The sequence below is a fragment of the Dermochelys coriacea genome, chromosome 20, assembly GCF_009764565.3.
Source record: "Dermochelys coriacea isolate rDerCor1 chromosome 20, rDerCor1.pri.v4, whole genome shotgun sequence".
In the NCBI taxonomy this organism is placed as follows: Eukaryota; Metazoa; Chordata; order Testudines; family Dermochelyidae; genus Dermochelys; species Dermochelys coriacea.
Genome location: NC_050087.2, coordinates 10537710 through 10557983, shown reverse-complemented (window position 1 = coordinate 10557983; position 20274 = coordinate 10537710). Strand labels below are relative to the sequence as shown.

General features: G+C 51.6%; 1 protein-coding gene across 3 annotated transcripts in view; it reads right to left on the bottom strand.

The window, feature by feature from the left end:
- Positions 1-920: 920 nt before the first annotated feature.
- Positions 921-20274, bottom strand: part of PPP1R1A (protein phosphatase 1 regulatory inhibitor subunit 1A) — a 72754-nt gene continuing 53400 nt past the window's right edge. Inside the window, exons 3-7 of one of the 3 annotated variants that reach the window (XM_038379445.2) lie at positions 17344-17381; positions 16050-16113; positions 9610-9816; positions 3155-3256; positions 921-1872 (exon numbers count right to left, since the gene is read on the bottom strand). In XM_038379445.2, coding sequence (XP_038235373.1) covers positions 1850-1872; positions 3155-3256; positions 9610-9816; positions 16050-16113; positions 17344-17381 — 434 coding nt within the window. In that variant the 3' untranslated portion in view covers positions 921-1849. Of the gene's footprint in view, positions 1873-3128; positions 3257-9609; positions 9817-16049; positions 16114-17343; positions 17382-20274 lie in introns of all 3 variants that reach the window. The other 2 variants (XM_038379443.2, XM_038379446.2) reach the window with 2 other exon arrangements.

The window sequence follows — 20274 nt, the reverse complement described above, 5'->3', positions numbered from 1 at the left end:
GCTACCTGGACTGTCCCTCTCAGCCAATGGACTATGCAGTTGTTCCTGCACTGCCCCATGCCTCATCCCCTAAGGTGCCTGGTGCTTCTCCATCACTCACTGTTTGAGCCCATCTCAGGCTGGCTGGCCCCACAGCCCCCCAGCCAGCAAGCTGGAGTGTGTGCAGGGGTGGCAGGCGGAGACGCTGCTCTGAGCTGGGGGCTCCAGGCCTCCCTGCCAGAGTCGCTGCACTGGAGGGGGCCCCCAGTTGGCCATCAGATCCTCCTGTATCCCACCCCCAATAGGAATCTATCTGCTGAGGAGCTGGAGAGTCTCTAAGACTGAGCACTTATCCCCCGTGTTTGCAAACAGCCTCTGAGGCCAGGGAAGGGGCAGTTGCCAGGATCACAGTGGCTTGGAGTGGTTCTTGCAGCTCTGAGCCTGACTTTGCTTACCTGGGTTTTATTTTCTTCACTTTCCTTCCCACGAACTAAAGGCAGGAATTTCAAAACTGATTAAAGGAAATACTTCACTACCCAGCATGTGCTCGGCCTGTGGAACTCCCTGCAACAGGATGTCACCGAGATCAAGAGACAGTGGTCCCTGCTGGCCTTGGAATCCGAGAAACTAGAGGGATTGGACATTTATGTGGATCAGAAGAAAAGCCAGACTTACTATAAATAAATAATGAGACCAAACCTTTGGGAAGGGTTATTAAACCTGCTTCCAGAACTAAGCCGATCGCTGACCATTAAAGAGCAGGGTGAGACCTTCCCTGGGTGGGGGTGGGGGGGCAGATTATCATCCGTCTGCTCCAGCGGGGTTCTTACCCCTTCTTTTGCAGCCTCTAGTGCTGGAAGACTGGGCTGATCCCATCTGGCAGAGCCTATTGTTCCCTCCCACATGCCAACCCCAGCACAGAGGTGCAATGAGCAGCAGGCGCTAACATGAGATCAGTTTATTGATTGACATGACAGGCTTGGTGCTCTGGACAGCCAAAGCTGCGGTGACGATGGGGGCTTGTAGAGGGCTGAGTGCAGGCGACGACAGACACACCGGGCAGGGTTCAGCCTCCTGCACCTCTGGAGAGGGGCAAGGGCAGCCAGATGTGTGGCACTGCCAGGCTCGAGGCACGCTGCATGCTCACATCCCACACTTGACCTGGGGTCACATCCTACACTTGCCCTGTCCTGGGACCTGGCTGGGGTGGCAGGAGCCTTGTAGGGTTAGATACCCTGGTCAGACCAAGGGCGAGGGAGAAGCACTGGGGTGTCCCGTGTGGCTGGGGAGAAAGGGGTGTCCCCCTACGTGCTGCGCTCCTCGGGGCTTGTCCACACTAGCACAAAGGTGTGTTTAAACCATGATTGACAACATGCTTCAAACCCTTAGTGTGGACAGGGCAGGTCATAGCTTCACCACGTGTCAGCTGGGTGAGGGGAGAGCCAGGGGTGGCCTGGCACAAGGCCCAGCCATTCCTACACTCCTGCTCTGGTCTCATGGAGGGTGTGAGGTCCTGGGCTGGGCAGTGCAAGGGGGGATCTCACCCTCTCTGGACTCTGCCTGGAATTGCATGTCCACACTTGGCACTGTCAATCCCGCCCAGGATCATTGTATTTGCTGTGAAATGCCCCACTTGTGCCGGGCTGCCCCATCCACTGCGAGCCAGGAAGGGCTGGTGGGGCCAGATTTCAGCCTTCACTGTCCCACTCCAGAGCGTCTTCTCTATGGCAGTAAAAAAAAATCACAAACACCCAAACAGCCATTGAAATCTTAGAAAACAATCATTAATTGCCTCCACCCCCGAACCCAGTGATCTTCCTTCTTCCTTCCTCCCCGCCATGTTGCCCTGCCTCTGTCCTCGAAACACCACTCACACCTGGACCAGAGCGCCACCTACAGGAGGGTATTAAAACAAAAAACATTGGGGTTGGGACCCACACTACGAACCCACAAAAGAAATCCAATGAAAAGCCAAGCTGCCGCCCAGTTCATCCTGCTGCTCCTCCACCTACAGGCACATGCCCTCCCAGTGCCACAGCTACTGAACACCACAGGCCATGCCCTGTAACCTTAACTCTTCCCCTTTCCTCAGTGTGCACATGCCTATTCCCCAGACAATGGTCCCCAAGCACTAGGGTTGGCACAGCCACTGGCTGTGCTAGTAGGGTAATTCAGTGCATAGCTAAGAGCAGAACGGGTGAGGGCAGGGTGGCATTACTAGAGGCAGAGTTAAGGCTGCCATGGGTGGTAGGGAGGTGTCCAGTCTGAGTCAAATAATGCCTCCCCTTAGAGCCCAGAGGGTGAGAAACAAGACCCAGACTGACGTCAGGTTCAGACTCCAGGGCTCATCTGCTTCTTGGCATGGCTGCTGGGGCTGCCCAGGAGGGGGCCAATAGCGATAACCGTGGTGGTGGCATGTGGAATGGGCACCTGTCCCCACTTTATCTCATAGACACCACATGGAGCCGGAGTTCGGGGGCAGCTGAGATGAGCCAAAGAAGAACCTTGTGGATTTAAAAAGTGGATCTCAGGGCACACTCGTAGGGCAGTGCAGCAGCATGCCCTGGTGACCACATGCATTATGAATGGGCCACTCGGGAGCATCAGCCAACAGGAGAGCTGTGAGCCAAGCCCAGAGAGGTCAGTCGAGCCCCACACCTGTTACCACGTCCCTCGGCACACAAACTCACAGCCCACGGGATTCCCATGCTCATGAAGCTGTTCCTCATGCTCAGTCCCTTTCCAAATATTAGCCCTTTCCTCCTCATTACCCTGTGTTCCACCCTGAGCAATTCCGCTCCCGGCACCTGGTCACACCCTCCACCCAGTGATGGCAGAGCCAAGCCAGACCTAGCAGCTTTTAACTTTTCTCCCCTCTGCCTATCCTGCCAGCCCCAGTATCCGTGTCCTCTTCTTGGCATTCTCATCAGTTTGTTGATCAATTTATCTCCAAACACACCCTCTCTCTCCCTGCTCTGTCATATGGCAGCACCATGCACTATTCTAGCTGAGGTCTGTTCAGGTTAGATTTAGTAGAGGATTGGTCCTGCTTTGAGCAGGGGGTTGGACTAGATATCTCCTGAGGTCCCTTCCAACCCTGAGATTCTGTGATTCAATGATTCCTGCTCTAGCCTCCCATGGGTTCCTACCTAGTCACTTGCAGGAGCCTGCTTGCCTGAGGAGTCCGTTGGGAGTATATGATCACTCTGCTTCTCTGAGGACAGTCCTGGCCTTCCATTGTCTTCGCTTTTTGCACAAGCTCCTGTCGATTCTTCCTCTGCACAAAACAGGCCCAAAGAGCATGAGCACGGGGTTCAACATGGCCTGCCCCACGGTGCAACCCCACCCCCCATAGGACGTGCCCAATGTGGCCTGCTCCAGGGATCTTCGCCCTGCAGGATGTGCCCAACATGGCCTGCCCCAGGGATCTTCGCCCTGCAGGATGTGCCTGACACGGCCTGCCCCAGGGATCTTCGCCCTGCAGGATGTGCCTGACACGGCCTGCCCCAGGGATCTTCACCCTGCCCCTGCCCCTGCCCCAGGGATCTTTGCCCTGCCCTAGAGTGCCACCTCCTTCCCTTGCAGACAGAAGCCGCCACGGAGAGGTGACTGAGAGGAGGTCCCTGGGACGTGACTTTATGTGGGCTGGACACTGTTCTCATGAATAGCAAGGGATTTTGGCTGCCCTGCACAAAGCGCTTTGAGCCAGATTCCCCCCCGGTGGGCACTGATGCCAAGACATAGGGCCAGGGGCTTGTGCCTCCTCTATCCAGCATAGGCCCTAACATAGGCTCTGGGAACCCTTCAGTACTGCCCTAAGTGGCTCCCTTGTTCAGAGACCTGATAGGGCTTTTCAGAATCAGAGGGAGGGTGCAAGTACCCAGTCAGAGCCACTACAGCCCAGTCCCCCAGCCCAGTGTTCTGGGTCCCCCCTCTAGTGTCTGATTCATTTAAGAGGATAAAAATCTACTACCACTTCAAACTAGGGGCCATTAGCCTGTTAGCTGAAGTGGGGCCCAGGCTTTTAGTACTTTTGAATCCCAGGTCCAGACCTCAATGGTGACCAATGGGGGAGCAGGAATGCCAGGACCAAATTCAGGTGGGATGATTTAGAGAAGCTGTCTATGTATAGCTAATATGCAGTGTTTTTTGTAGCTCTGTTGTTCTCAGGATATTAGCGAGACAAGGTAGGGCAGGTAATATCTTTTGTTGGACCAATTTCTGTTGGTAAGAGAGACAAGCTTTCCAGCCACACAGAGCTCTTCTTCAGGGTTGGGAAACTTACTCAGGGGGGTCACAGCTTAAATACAAGGTGGAACAGATTGTTAGCACAAGTAGTTAACACACATTTCAAGGGACCATTCAAGGTGAAATGGCCTGTTAACACCTCTCCAGTCATAGCAGGGAAGGCAGCTGTGGGGCATGGTTAGTGGGTTACAGACTGTTGTCAGAAGCCATAAATCCAGTGTCTCTCTTCAGTCCATGATTTTTAGTGTCTAGCAAAGTTAGGAATTTAAACTCCGACTTGTCTTTAAACTCATCTTTTGAAGGGGTTGTGCAGGTTTCTTTTGAGGATGAGGACTCAGAGGTAGCGTTGCCATCTTTCTAATTTCCTGTAACTTGACTCCCAAGGCCCCGCCCGTGCCCCACTGCTTCCCCCAAGGCCCCGCCCCCATCGCTCGCTCCTCTCCCTTCCTCCCCCCATTGCTCGCTGGATCCTCTCAAGGAGTCTGCCTGCAGATAGGAGGCAGCCATGGTTGAGCAGGGGCTGGTGTGGATTAATGGCCTGGCACTCCCCTCGCCCTGCGGTAACTGGACTTTTAGTTAAGGTGCCATTTAGAGTTGTCAGGTCCCCTTTTCAACCAGACTTTCCAGTTGAAAACCGGGCACCTGGCATCCCTAAATGGCACCCAGACACAGAAGCCCACAACCGGAGTGTCTGGGTAAAAGCCGAACAGATGGCAACCCTACTGACAGGTCAGATAGAGAGTGATCATGTTGTGAAAAGTGTTCATCCACAGGTGATAGGGTGTTCTTGTCTTTTATCATTTTCCTGTGTGAGTTTGTTCGAGAGCGCAGTGATTATCTGGTTACACCCACATCATTGTTACTGTGGCATTTAGTGCACGCGATGAGCTGCCCCACGTTATGATAGGTCAGTGTCGGATCCATGGATCTTGAAAGGTGTGTTATGGGGGATGTTGATCATCTTAGCAGTGGAGATATGTCTACAGGTTTTCCATGATGCAATTGACTTGATACAATGTTTGGTAAAGGCAGTTTTAAGTGTGTTAAGCTGTGAATCCCGGACTTTCTCCTTGGAGCATATTCTTGGTATCTGAGTGCCTGGCTGTAGATAACAGATTTCTTGGTGTGCTTGGGGTGATTACTGCATCTGTGAAGGTAAGGCTACTTCTACATTACATCAGTTACAGTGACTCATAAGTACAGACACTTTAAGCTGATAGGAGAGAGCTCTTCTATTGGCTTAATTACGCCACCTCCCACAAGCGGCGGCAGCTCTATTGGCAGGAGAAGCTCTCCCACCAACATAGCACTGTCTACGCTGGCTCTTAAGTCGGTGTAATTTACGTTGCTCAGGGATGTGGATTATTCCGAAGTTATATCGAAGTAATTTGTAGTGTAGACAAAGCGTGGTGATCTATGGGTTGCTAGTATTTAGTTGCCTGTAGGGTTCCATTGCTGAAGCAGAGCGTGATATCCAGAAAGTTGGTGCTGGTGTGGGAGTTTTCTAGAGAGAGTTTAATGGATGGGTGGTGGTTGTTGAAGTTGTGGTGGAAATCTATGACGGAGTTTAGGTCATCGGTCTAGAGGATGAAAATATCATCGCTGTGTGTCAGGAATATCATTGGTTTTGTGGTGTATTTAAAACTGCCTTCACCAAACAAGGACACACCATCAAAGAAGTAGACGACATCCTGGAACGGGCCACCCAGATACCCTAAAGAGAACCTGCTTCAATATGGAAATAAAACTCGTTCCATACACACACCCCAAGCTGTCACCTCCCATCCCACACTAGAACCCATATGGGGCATCATTAAACAATTATAACCCATACTTGATGTGGACCATGTCCTGAAAGAAATCTTTCCTGCCTTCTTCTGGCCTTCACACAACCCCTCAGCCTCTCCCAACCCATCATCAGAAGCAAGCTCCCCACCCACCAATTCAAAGCAGCACCAGACCCTGCCCGAACAAGTTGCAAAACCTGTAGACATATCTTAATTGCTATGATGATAATACCCCCCACAAAACACATTTCAACATCCATAGGTCCCAGCACATGTCTATTGCAACATGTGGGGCACTTCATCCAGTGCACTAAATGCCACAGTAACAATGATGTGGGTAAAAAGAAAAGGAGTACTTGTGGCACCTTAGAGACTAACAAATTTATTAGAGCATAAGCTTTCATGAGCTACAGCTCACTTCATCGGATGCATGTGATGCATGATCACATGCATGTGAATGATGTGGGTGTAACCAGACAATCATTACGCTCTCGAACAAACTCACACAGGAAAATCATGAAAGAGAAAAACATCACATCACTTGAGGGTGAGCACTTTATACAAAATGATCACTCTCTACCTGACCTCTCAGTCCTCATCCTCCAAGGAAACCTGCACAACCCCTTCAAAAGATGAACCTGGGAGCTTAAATTCATAACTTTGCTAGACACTAAATACCATGGACTGAAGAGAGACACTGGATTTATGGCTGATTACAACAATCTGTAACCAACTAAAAACCCCCCCACCCAAGCTGCCTCCTGCCCCGTCCTTCCCCCCATGACTTCACCCCATGTCACTTCACCTTGAATAGTCCCTTGAAATATGTATTTACTTTTACTAAACAATCTGTTCCATCTTGTATTTATCTGTGACACTCTGAGCACATTCCCAGCCCTGAAGAAGAGCTCTGTGCAGCTTGAAAGCTTCTCTCTCACCAACAGAAGTTGGTGCAATAAAATAATTTACTTTGTCTCTCTGTGTACAGCTTATGAATTTTGTTTGATTTCGGAACTTTATGGATATCTGTAACACACTGCAGACTCCACTTTGAATGTTGGGCTTATTTGCCTTCTGTGGTGCCATTTGTCTCCATATGGAGCTAAAATGCACAGGAGTTGACTGGAGAAATTCATGTCCTCGCACAGGGCTAACGAAGGAGAATAATTAAACTTTGATGATTTTCCATTCAAATGGAGCGCCTGTGAACAAAGAGATGGCTGCTGCCCAAGACACACCAGATGAGGCTGATTGGGAGGTCATCTGACAAATGGGGCGAAGGGTTATAAGAGAAAAGGTCTTTCACTGGCCATTTGAAAAAGAGAGAGAGACAGACAGACAGACAGACAGAGAGGAGACAAGACGCAGAAGGAAGCTGGCTGTAGGAATAAGAGAAGACTTCAAGTTCTGGAGGAGAAGCCATGCATAGGAGGAGGTATTTGGGCTCCTTAGAGGAGTCCAGAGAATGCTCCACAATGATGAGGAAATTGAAGCAGGGAAATGCGTCCAGATGTGTTGTTAGTTTGTCTAGCTCTGGTTAATTCTTGTGCTATCTACAGTAAAGAACAACTGGATTTAGACTCCTTGGCAAAGCCTGTGTGTCTGTTTGCTTCCCCATCACATGTCCCTGAAGGATGGGGGAACCTGGGGACAATGAAATGGCTAACGGACATGCCACCATAGAGCGATGATGCCATCATGGGGTAGCCATGCTGTTGATGGAAGAGTAGCTAGGTAAGGATAGCACAGAGAGAGAAAAAGAGCCCTGTGCAGAGCTCAAAGTTCTTTGCAGATATTTGCTTTCAGCCCCATGTCAAGCAGGGAGTGATCATCTTCCTGCAATACAGAAGGGGAAACTGAGGCACAGAGAGGGGATGATATCTGCTCAAAGTCACGCAAAGCCAGGGATAGAACCCAGGCTTTCTATCTACAACTCCAGAAGCATCCCCTCTGCCCCAGAAATTGCAGAAGAGTCTGTGGTGTTCTGTGCATCTTTCCTGCACTTAGGCGAAGTAGCAAAAATCAGAAAGCGAGTGAGAAACTAGGGAGCTGGTTCTCGTTTGGCTGCATCAGTTGCTCTGCAGTCAGTGACGTGTGTGTCCTGCTTTGCAGGCTGCCAGCAGGAGGACAGAATTTCATGGTAAATATTTGATGAGGGTTTTGGAGGAATTTGTTAAAATGCTGCTCCAGTGACTGATTCATCAGGGAAGGAAGAGATCAAAGCATTTTCCCCAGCTGCATCATGGCCCCTTGGAACACCCAGAGCCCCAGCTGCTCTTCCATGTGCTCACCAACAGTGCTGATCTGGGCAAGACACTCCTGAGCCTCTTGCCTTGTGACCCGGGTCCATCACTCAGCCTGTTCAATGGCTGTTGGCATCAATGGATAGCTGCAGCTTTTCCCTGTGACCACTGGAGGCCAGTGTACCCACTGCTGCTGCAGATCCTTCCTCATCGCTATCGGACCCAAGGCCTTTGCCCTCCCGCTCGTTCCCACAGCCTCTCGAAGACGTGGCTTCACTTAGCCCACCAGGGCGGGGAAGCAGGACACACTGAAGGTGTCAGGAGGAGCATGGAAGTGGGGGGCACCACAGGAAGATGCTAGCAGGGGGCAGGGGCAGAGGAAAGGGGGTTTGCCCTACATGGCACCAGCGCAGGGCACGGGGAAATTGGGGGCTTGTGGGTCAGAGCTAAGGTTATTACTGAGATATGTCATGTGAATTTCCACACCTAAAGCCCTGGTGCTAAACGAAAGCTGCTGTCTGGGTAACAGGCACTATGTTTCTACTCCCTCAGCGGCTCCTTCCCAGGGCTTTGAGGGCTCAGCCTGGCTGAATATTGTTTGCTTTGTATGTGAGCTTTATGAGGGCATTTATGGTAAATGCCCCTTTGCTGTACAGGACAGGAGGTTTCCAATTCTTGGGTCAGAGGGGAGGGGATGGTCCCAGCTGAACTGACCCCATGGCCGGGGCTGAGGGGGTATCTCATGGGGAGCTAAAACCACAGGTCCCCTCCTGTACCCTGGGGCAGATAGCCTTGCCGATCTCCCCAGGGGGCTGGGAGGGTAAATGCATTAAAGAAGGTGACGCACCCAGATACCACGGTGATGGTACCTGAGACAGAGAGGGACATGCAGGCCCAGGGACACAAAGCAAAGCTCAGTGCCGCATTTAATCACCCGTGGGCCCGAACTTCCTGGGAACTGGGAGCAGACATGGGAATGAGCAGCCAGGCTGGGATCCAAATTCCCCAAAGCCGGAGGCCGCCGCCTGCCCCAGAACCTGGAGAAGCCCTGGGTTGAGCTTGGAGGCCGGATAAGCTGCAAGTTCTGCCTTGGGGCTCAGCTCCCGCTGACCTGTTTGTGGCAGCGGTGCTGACACCAGCGGGTGCGCAGCAGGCTGCGTGTTACACCTGCCTTGCTCTGGTGCGAGTGAGTCACTAGGTGCCAGATAACGGAGAAGGGGGGCCAAGGGCCTGGCGCAGAGCAGGGAAGACAGAGGGGGCAGGTGCTGACTGCCCAGGGAAGGACTCTGTCCAACCGAGGACATCACTGCAGGCATTCTAATATCCTTCCCACATGTCCATGTTATACTCACTCCTGTCTGGTCCAGCACGGTTGCCCTCCTGAGACTCCAGCCTGGACTTGGCCTGAGCAAGGGGGCAGGTCCCCCCGGGGCTGTGGCTGGGGGCTGTGTTACCGTGGTGGCAGCATCTGGGGCTGTGTGGCTCCTGGCTCTCCACACTGGCATCCTCCTCCTCCCCCTGCTGCTTGCACAGGTGGTGCTCCACCATCATCTGGAGCTCTGCAGGAGAGAGAAAGGCCAAGGATGAGCAACGCTTGGGGGTTTGGGGCTGAAGGGGGAACTCCTGGCCTATGTGGGTAATCAGACATGTGGACACATGCCCAGTGTCTCTCCAATGGGGGCCACAGTACACCCTGCGCTGGGTCACTCCAGGTCAGACCTGATCCTGATAGTCCCCAGGTCTGCCCCCAGTGCTAAGCCACCCCGGTCAGACCTGGTGATGATCTGTCAGGGCTTGTCTCCAGCACTGAGTCACCTCACACCCATTCCCAGCACTGAGTCACTCTTTGCCCATTCTCAGTGCTGATCTTCTCCCTCCGCCCGGTGCCCATTCCTAGCACTGAGTTGCCCCAGGTAAGACCTGGTGCGGATCCCCTGGTGGCGACTTGGTGTGAGCAGGGTGAGATGACAAGATGGTTTTAACCCCTATGTCCTGTCTATCAGGACAGTGGCAGTAGCTCCATGGTCCAGGAGTCTAGGCCCCAGTGGGACCATGGCCCAGAACACGTAGAGGGTCAGCCAGCCCAGCCCAGCCCAGCAGAGGGAGAGACAGAAGGGTGAGGCCCAGGGCCGGCCCACAACATTTTAGCACCTGAGGCAGGGAGGTCAAATGATGCCCCCATGCCTCCTCACTTGGGCCAAAACTTTGAAAAATCTCAATTCTGCCTTCTTCCTCTTCTACTCCTCTCATGGTACTGCTCTGCTACCTAACTCAATAAAGGAGAATTAACTTAAAATGCCTTGTACAAAAATTTTAAGTAACACTTAACTTTCAAACGCCTGAACAGCAAATGTATCTTTTCTTGTCTGCATAGTAAACACTGACATTTTTATCTGTTTGAATAATCATAGAATCATAGAATATCAGGGTTGGAAGGGACCCCAGAAGGTCATCTAGTCCAACCCCCTGCTCAAAGCAGGACCAAGTCCCAGTTAAATCATCCTAGCCAGGGCTTGGTCAAGCCTGACCTTAAAAACCTCTAAGGTAGGAGATTCTACCACCTCCCTAGGTAACGCATTCCAGTGTTTCACCACCCTCTTAGTGAAAAAGTTTTTCCTAATATCCAATCTAAACCTCCCCCATTGCAACTTGAGACCATTACTCCTCGTTCTGTCATCTGCTACCATTGAGAACAGTCTAGAGCCATCCTCTTTGAAACCCCCTTTCAGGTAGTTGAAAGCAGCTATCAAATCCCCCCTCATTCTTCTCTTCTGCAGACTAAACAATCCCAGCTCCCTCAGCCTCTCCTCGTAAGTCATGTGCTCTAGACCCCTAATCATTTTTGTTGCCCTTCGCTGTACTCTTTCCAATTTATCCACATCCTTCTTGTAGTGTGGGGCCCAAAACTGGACACAGTACTCCAGATGAGGCCTCACCAGTGTCGAATAGAGGGGAACGATCACGTCCCTCGATCTGCTCGCTATGCCCCTACTTATACATCCCAAAATGCCATTGGCCTTCTTGGCAACAAGGGCACACTGCTGACTCATATCCAGCTTCTCGTCCACTGTCACCCCTAGGTCCTTTTCCGCAGAAAATGAAAGTGGTGCTTTCCGTGCCTTCTTGGTTGCAAAGATTTGAACTGCTTCCTGCTGAAGGTCCACAGTCTGGGCCAGCTCGTGTTCTATTGAGATGGTTGCAAGGCCAACCAGCCTCTCCTGTGTCATTGTGGAGCGTAGATATGTTTTTATTAACTTCAGCTTGGAGAAGCTGCGTTCTCCACTGGCAACTATTACAGGAAGTGTTAGAAGTATGTGCAGAGCAACTAAAGCATTTGGAAAGAAGGTGGTCATCTTATTTGTGCATATAGAGTCCAGAACAGCCTTTGGAGTTGATTCTGGTGAAATGTATCTTGAAAGGGCTTTCAGTTCATCACCTAAATCATTCACATCAATATCGCGCATGTCATCATATGTCAACACTGTCTCTAGTGCCCTGCGTTGCTGGTGTAGGTCTTCTTCAGGTATAGTGGGGAGTTTTGGAATGTCATACAACATCCCAAATATACTACTGTGTTCCTTGAGCTGCATGAAACATCCTTCAACTGACTGTATAGCACAATCTAGCACCTGGTTAAATAATTCAATTTTGAATTGTTGTTTGGGGTCTCTTATGGGATTATCCCGTGTCTTGTAATCAAAATATTGTCTTCTTCCATGACTCTTGTATTTTTGAATGGGTGGGAAAATAGCTTCACTGTGAAGTTCCTTTGCCAACTTCTGTGCACTTGTCAGAATGTTTTGAAATCCCTCATACAATCGGTAAGATTGTAGGTATGACTTTGCTTTGTCCAGTTGTTCCCTTGGTCCAGATATATCAAGGTCAATACCTTGGAGTCTCTTGCTTACAACTTTTATTTCAAACAGTCTGTCATGCCACAACACTAAGCCACACAGAAATTTGAAGTGATGTATGTTTCTGGTGATTCCATTTCCCTCTATCACTGTTCTCCCACGAACAGTTCCTGTCATAGCCTTATCCTCCATAATGGCAACTATGGCATCATCTATCTTCCCAGTTTGGTGTTTGATAAGCTTTATCGCCTCCGCTCAACTTTTCCATCATGTGGCACTCAGTGGTTTCAGTGTCAGAGAGGACGTTCCCAGATGTTGCTTCAAAATTTGCCATCAATAAGTTGATGCAGAGAAAAATACATAGATGCTTTGAATGACATTAAAAAATTCAGCAGCTTCACTAGAAGCTGATGCTGCATCACTGACCACCAAATTCAAAGAATAAGAACTGCATGGGACAAAAAAAGCTTGAGGGTTTAACTCTTGGATCCGTGTCTGCTCTCCTCTGTTCTTTCTTCTCATGTTGGCACCATTATCGTAGCCCTGACCTCTCATGTCATGACCTCTCATGACCGCTCATCGCAATTCCTGTATCTTCCAGCTTTTTAAGAAGCACATTTGTCATACCAGCTCCTGTAGTATCATCAAAATCAATAAATTCTAGAAAATGCTCTCTGACAGTCACCATTGCAGGGACATTTTCACTAGGTTCTGTTGTTGTTACAAAACACACCATTAAAGTCATTTATTCCATGTGGCTGATGTCAGGTGTGTAGTCCAGAATAATAGAGTAATATCTTGCTGACTTCATATCTGCCACAATCTTCTGTTTGACTTTTGTTGCCAGTAACTGTATGATCTCATTTTGAATAGTTTTTCCAAGGTAGCGGTGTGTGTACATTTCTTGGGTGGTGACTCTTCTTAGATGTTCCTGGAGTACAGCATCAAACTCAGCCATCAGCTCCACAATTTTAAGGAAGTTTCCATTGTTTGGCACATACTGCTGATCTGAAGTGCCACACAATGCTAGGTTTTGGGTAGCAAGCATTTTCACAATGGCAATGAGCCTTTTCAGAACATTTTGCCAGTAAAGAGACTCTGATGCAATCTTCTCTTGATGCTGATCATCTATGGTGGCCTTTAAGCTTAGTCTCATCTCAAACTCTTTCCACCTATGGAATGCTCTCTCGTAATTTGCTGCCTTCTCCTGGCGTGCCAGATTTCTAGCCAGATTTTTCCAGTCCTTTGTTTCTGTAGAACCCAATATGTCTGGAACATTAGACTGGAAGAGTTTGCAACAAAACCAGTATGCAGCATTCTGTGTTTTTGAGTACATAAGCCATGGTCTCTCCACTTTGTCACAATTGGGGATTTCACGCCAGTAATGTGTTGGATGGACACTTCTATTTTCATTGTTTTTGGGGAATATGCCGTTTTTCACTTGCTGTGGCCCATGCAGTATAAGGAAGTCCCTCAGGCTATTGCTCAAGTGGATCCACAGTCCTGGATCATCTAGACTTAAGGAACTAAACTCAGCAGCAGCTGTTTCTTGTGCCTCCACCACATTCTTTTCTGATCTACACTTTTCTTCAGGAACGTGCATGGTTACATCCATTTGAGATGGAGATATGGATGCTGCAGTAGCTGCCAGGTCACCCACACTCTGACTAACTGGAAGATCAGGCATCTCCTCACCACTCACATCCTCACTGGGACCGGAAGGCTCACCATGAATGTTTGTGTCTATGTATCTCAGGAGAGCTCCTTCCTGCTCAGATAGAAAAGCTTCCTTTGCTTTCTTTCTTTTTCTGAATGCTGCCCCAAAGGGGCGTTTTCTTCTTTCACTCATGGCTGCTGTTCTGTGCCAGCTAGAGTGGCTCTCACCACTCAGTTGAAGGGGACAAATAAGCAGACTGGTAGCAGAGCCTGAGTGAGGGAAGATATCAGCGTCTTAAGGTCCTAACTGGCTCCTACTACTTCAGTTGGCTGCCTGTTCTCCTCAAGTGGGTTCAGGGAAGCAGCAGGAAACAGGAAGCTCCCTGAGAAGCTGGTGTTAATCAGTGCAGGCTCCTGGGGGTGCTAGGAGGTACATAAGAGGCTCCTCCTCCTCTCTCTCCCTGCAGCTCCAGCTGCTTTCTGTTATTCCCTCTCCCCTTTTCTCCTGCCTGCCAGTTATGTCTCTTGTGCCCTCCTTCCTCCAGCACCGCACTCCACCATCTCTGTGCATCTAGAGCAGAGCGAATACATATGCACCAGCAGCAGACACAATTTTCTACACTCTGGGTCCTAGTGCGCCCCCACTCCCCTAGTCTGGCACCTGAGGTGGCCGCCTCAGTTCGCCTCATGGTAAGGCCAGCCCTGGTGAGGCCAGTGCACAGCCAGGTTTTCAGCAGAGGTGAAGATGAGAGGGACAGGGCATTAGGTGGAGAGAGGCAAGGGGCAGAGCTGTGGAAAAGGTGCTTGGCTGGGCCCTGCCAAGGAACAGAGGAAGGCCGATTCCCGGTGATGGGAGGGCAGGCAGTAGAGGGAAAGAAGTGGTGAAAAGTGACAGAGGTTCTAACCCCAGGGCCTCTGGGGAGGGAGGGCAAAGTAGGGGGGTGTTAGAAACAAAGACGACAGCCGAGTCCTGAGATGGACATGGAAGAGGTGCTGGGGCCCCACGTGCTGGGAGGCAGCAGGGAGGACACTGGAGGCAGCTGTGACAGCCAAGGTGCTGAAGGGAGCAAAGTCCATGACCTGGTGGTGAGGGGTGGAGATGGGGCCATGCAGATCCCCTGCTGCTCCACTGGCTGCAATTGGTGAGGTGCTCACTGCAGATGGACTGGGAGGGTCTGATTCAGGGAAGGCTCCAGGCTCTGCAAGTTCCTTATTGACTTATCCTTTCTACAGCATCTTTCACCTGGAGATCCTCACAGGAATCAGTTCACTCCCCTCTGCCCTCCACACATTGAAATGCAGCCACCTTTGGGGTGGAGCACAGCAGCTGTTCAACAACCTTACTGCAATGTGACACAACCATGTAGGAAGGAGGTGAAGAACAAAAGCCGGAGGGTGGATTTATTGTAGCCGTGTTTGAGGCGAGACTCCAGAGCTTCACCCCCCCGAGAATGACACCAGGGTATCTGCACCCGCCACCAACACTGGTTCAGAGGACAGAGCGCCCACTATGGCATCACCAACCCTACTTCCTGCAGCACCTGAGCTCGTCTTGGTCACCATCTGAGATCCAGCTATGCCTAGTACTGTTTACCTTGCAAGTTCAGAGCACATACCTAGCTCACTGCCTTCTTTTCGGAGTGGAACTGGGACACACCGTCAAGCCACATGGCTGCTCAGTTTAGCAACCCAGTGTGCTTACTAAGTGTTCGAAATGGGTCCATGCCCAACTCACAGCTCCACACCCCTCAAGCTGGCGGGGATGTGCGATGCCCTGGATACCCAAACCCACAGCCACTTCCCAGACTTGCAAGTGACCCTGTCTTTAGAATGGGGGAAGGCACGCTGGCCTGTGAACAGAATAGCAGCCTGGAGTGAAATGGGCAGGACTCCCCTGCATTATATAACGCCAACTGCTCGCTGGCTGGTAAATGTCAGGAGGGGAACAGAGCTGTTCTTTCGCTGTGTGCAGAATGAATACTGTAGCACAAGTGCCTATCCTCTGCTCCCCCAGCTCAGAGAGTCTCTCCAGAGGCCCCTAGTGCCAGATGTTGGCAGGTCGGAACATGGGACAAGACTGGGGAGGACAAAGGGGGCAGTTGGCAGGGAGATGGAGCAAGGCTCAGAGGGAGAGGGAGGGAATGTCAGATGGAAGACCGGGTGGATGAAGGAAGCAGGAGAAAACAGAAGCATTTCCCAGAGAGAACTGGGCGTGAGATGTGCCCGCTGCATGTCCTTGTGCCTCCCAACAGCAGCGTGAAGCGGAGGGCGTGCCACGGTACCTTTCATGGTGGGGGTCATGCGGGGGGCCTTCTTCCTCTGTCTGGGAGACATGGACAGACCCGGCTGCAAAGAGAGGGAAGGCCAGGTCACAACAGGATCCTGCACGGTACTAGAGCAACCAGAGCCGGAGGCGCCAATGGCTGCATTGGTAGTTTGCTGGGGAGTGGGGCTGGCATCCAGCAGGCACGGAATAGGGCACACTGCTCCCCCCCCGCCCTCGACAGCACAGGTCCCAGGGTGCTTTTGGTCAGGGTGCAGCAATGCCTGCTGGGACCTGCCCATATTCTCATGTTCAGCCTGGGAGGGCGGCACAGGGAGAGGGGTGTGCAGGCAGTGAGGTCTCACCACCTGGATCCCAATGGAGCCCTGGCTCACGGCTGGCAGCCCTGCTATAGCTAAGGGGCTCCAGACATCGGCTGATTACACTAACTCAAGTGCAGTGCTGTTATCCTGTATGTCCCCCTCCTCCATCCCCAACTGCACCCCCAGACACCCCACAACCCACTGCATCCAGAGGTGCACATGCACTCTCACTTCCCCCCCACCCATGCCCCTTTGGAAGAGCTTTGGTGAGGGAGCCTGTGGAATGGCTAGCCGGGCGGGGGGCTGCTTGCGGTTGGGACTGGGGGCTGATGGGGATACCTCCTGGGTGTGGCTCATTTCACTGTCACAGCTGGGACGTACGGGGGACTGGTTACAGATTTCATGGATCCTTCCTGGAGCTCAGAGAGAACCGAGATTCCTTCCCGACACCCATGCACACAGTCTGTCTGCTTCCACGGCCCTCACCCATCCCCAGCCCCCACTTGCCCACCCCCCACCCTCAGAGAGCCTCTCCCACCCACCCCACATGCCCACTTCCCCACAGCTAGGCACGTGCACATTCACACACCACATGCAGACTCCACCACTTCGTTTACCCCTGCTCCTGCTCCCGCACACAGTCTCTCCTGCCTGCTAGCTCAGGTCTGGAGTCGCCCGGGGGAGCTGGGTCCTGGGAGCAGCCCAATGGCCTCTCCTCGTCCGCACTCCCTACACCACTGTTCTCCAAGAATGGCAGCCTTGTGGCCTGCTTGGCCCAGGGATCAGGCTAGGCTGACCCCACTGACATAACCGCTCTGCCCTGCTGCTCTGGGCTGACCAGGAACGTGAGACTCAGGCATGTTCCTGCTAGGAAATGCAAGGCATGCGGAGTCCTACCATGCTGGGCTCCTCTGACGGGCGCCCATGTGCAGGACTGCCAGCCCCTTCCAAACCACCAGAGGAGGATGCGTGAGACAAGGAGGCACATACCTTCAGCAATGGGTTGGGGAGCCGGTCCTCGTCGATTTCTGTGGGGCGGAGGGGGCACGTGAAAATGGGGAGAAAAAGAATGGAGGGTGGGGGAGAAGAGGAGCAATAGGTTAATAGAGAGAAGACTCCAGGAGCTAGTCACACCCAGGTGGATGCTCAGGGGCAGATCCAGCCCTCGGGATCTTCAGCAGCTGCTTTATAACACACTGCATTCAAACCACTAACCCTCTCCCCGCCGACCATACGAATCCTTTGCATTTCCATAGTGTCCTCAGCTGGGGATCTCAAAACACTGCAGAAATATGGATTAACTTCATCGCAGCATCCCAGCAAGAGAGGGGCAGGTCAGGGGGCTCAGCCCTGGTCTACAAAGTGGGAAACAGCTGGGCTATTTTCTCAGACACTCTTCCTGCCCCATCAAGCAGCCAGAGACTGGGCCCAACTGACCACACCCTTCATGTGTCATTCCCACCACCGCAAAGTGGGTGCAAAATGCCACTCAATCAGCACGGCAGCACTTTTTGCCCACTTAAAATTATAGAATCGTAGAATATTAGGGTTGGAAGGGATCTCAGGAGGTATCTAGTCCAACCCCCTGCTCAAAGCAGGACCAATCCCCAACTAAATCATCCAAGAAAAGGACTTTGTCAAGCCGGGCCTTAAAAACCTCTAAGGATGGAATTTCCACCACCTCCCCAGGTAACCCATTCCAGTGCTTCACCACCCTCCTAGTGAAACAGTGATTCCTACTATCCAACCTAGACCTCCCCCACTGCAACTTGAGACCATTGCTCCTTGTTCTGTCGTCTGCCCCACTGAGAACTGGGCTGGGCAGCAGCGGGTCAGTCCCTGGCCAAGAGTCTCACTTTATTGCTGTTGAAATGCATTGGCTCAGTCCCAGGGAGCATGCTGGCTCCTAGCGCCCAGCAATGGAGTCTCTGTGCCAGGGCACCACAGTCAATGCTGGCGTGGGACACATGGCACAGCCTTCCTCACACTGCCGGACTCACCCTGAAGCAGCTTCACTTGCTGACTATTTGCAGCAGTGTTGCTAAGATCAGGATCAGGCCCAGCCTGCTCAGTTTATTTGTTCCCAGTTTTCCCTGGAGAGGTGGGTTTTGCCTGAAAAGCCGAGTCCCTGCTGGGTAGCCTGGGTGAGTAGCCCCCTCTCCTCCCAGGCAAAGGGACAGGATGAGCCTCCCAGAGCATGTGTGTGTGTGTGTGTGTGTGTGAGACCCTATCTTTGTACAGAGTGCCTATGGAATGGGTGTATTTGTGGGTGATCGTCTGTGTGGGGTGCGTACAGAGTGTGTGGGGAGAGTGTCATGGAGTGTGGGGGAGTCCGGGGACTGCACCCCTCTTCCTGGGATTCACCGTGACTCTCAGCCAGCCAGTAAAAATGAAGGTTTATTGGCCAGTAGGAACGCAGTCTAAAACAGAGCTTGTGGGTACAACCAGGACCCCTCAGTCAAGTCCTTCTGGGGGGCAGGGAGCTTAGAGCCCAGCCCTGGGGTTCCCTGCGTTCCACCACCCAGCACCAAACTGAAAACAACCCCCCCCCCCCAGCAGGCTCTCCACCAAATGCATCCGATGAAGTGAGCTGTAGCTCACGAAAGCTTATGCTCTAATAAATTTGTTAGTCTCTAAGGTGCCACAAGTCCTCCTTTTCTCCTGCAGCCTTTGTCCAGTTTCCCAGGCAGAGATGTTAACTCCCCCCTCCCCCTCCTGGCTCAGGTTACAGGCTCTCAGGTCTCCCATCCCCAATGAAACTCCCCTGCCACATTCCCAGGTCAACACTCCCCCCTCCCTGCTGCGTCACAGAGAGCATGTAGCTGCACAGCAGGGGAGGGTGTAAATGTGTGAGATTCCATGGGTTCTCTGCCTGTGTCTCTCCACCTCCCACCAGCACTGAGCTGGGATGCTGTCGCCATGACAATTTCTGCTCCAACAGACTAAAAAAATCCCCTGGGTTTAAACACTTCCCCACTCAGCAATGGGTACTCGACCAGTAGCAGCTGAGTTGCCTGGGAAACAAAACAGAGTGTTGCATTTACACTGGCTTCTGATCCAGGCAAGGCCGGTACAGCTTAGGAATGCAAGGTCAGGGAGCTGGGGGGAAATGGCTGGTGCTTTTCTCTGTATGATTGATGAGAGGCTTTGGGTGCCTTCATGCCATCTAGCTGGGTGTGGGGCTACACCTGCTGTTGAGCTGAGTGATAACAACACCTGGAGGGGTTTGCTGCTTGTCACTAGCAATGCATTGTGTCAGGTTTCAGAGTAGCAGCCGTGTTAGTCTGTATTCGCAAAAAGAAAAGGAGTACTTGTGGCACCTTAGAGACTAACAAATTTATTAGAGCATAAGCTTTCGTGAGCTATGCATCCGATGAAGTGAGCTGTAGCTCACGAAAGCTTATGCTCTAATAAATTTGTTAGTCTCTAAGGTGCCACAAGTACTCCTTTTCTTAATGCATTGTGTGAGACAGCCCAGGCTGGAGAGTTAAGGGGGCACAGCGATACTCCAGTTCCAGGTTGAACCCCAGGGAACCCCCTCCCCTGCAACTTTGTGTCATCTGCAGACTTGATCAGTATGCTCTCTATAGCTACAACTGGGTCATTAATAAAGATGTTAAACAACACCAGACCCAGAACAGATCCTGTGGAACCCCACTTGAGACCTCCCTCTAATCTGACATCATAGTTACTCTTTGTTTGTGGTTGTTCAACTAATTATGTATCCACTTAATGGTAGTTCTGTTGAGCCTGCGTTTCTCCAGCTTACTTATCAGAATGTCATGAGGGGCTTTGTCCAAAGCCTTGCTGAAGTCCAGGTATGATCTATCAAACCAGTTACTCTGTCAAAGAAGGAAATCATGCTGGTTTGGCATGATTTGTTTTGGGTAAATCCATGCTTGCTGCTAGAGATTACCCCTT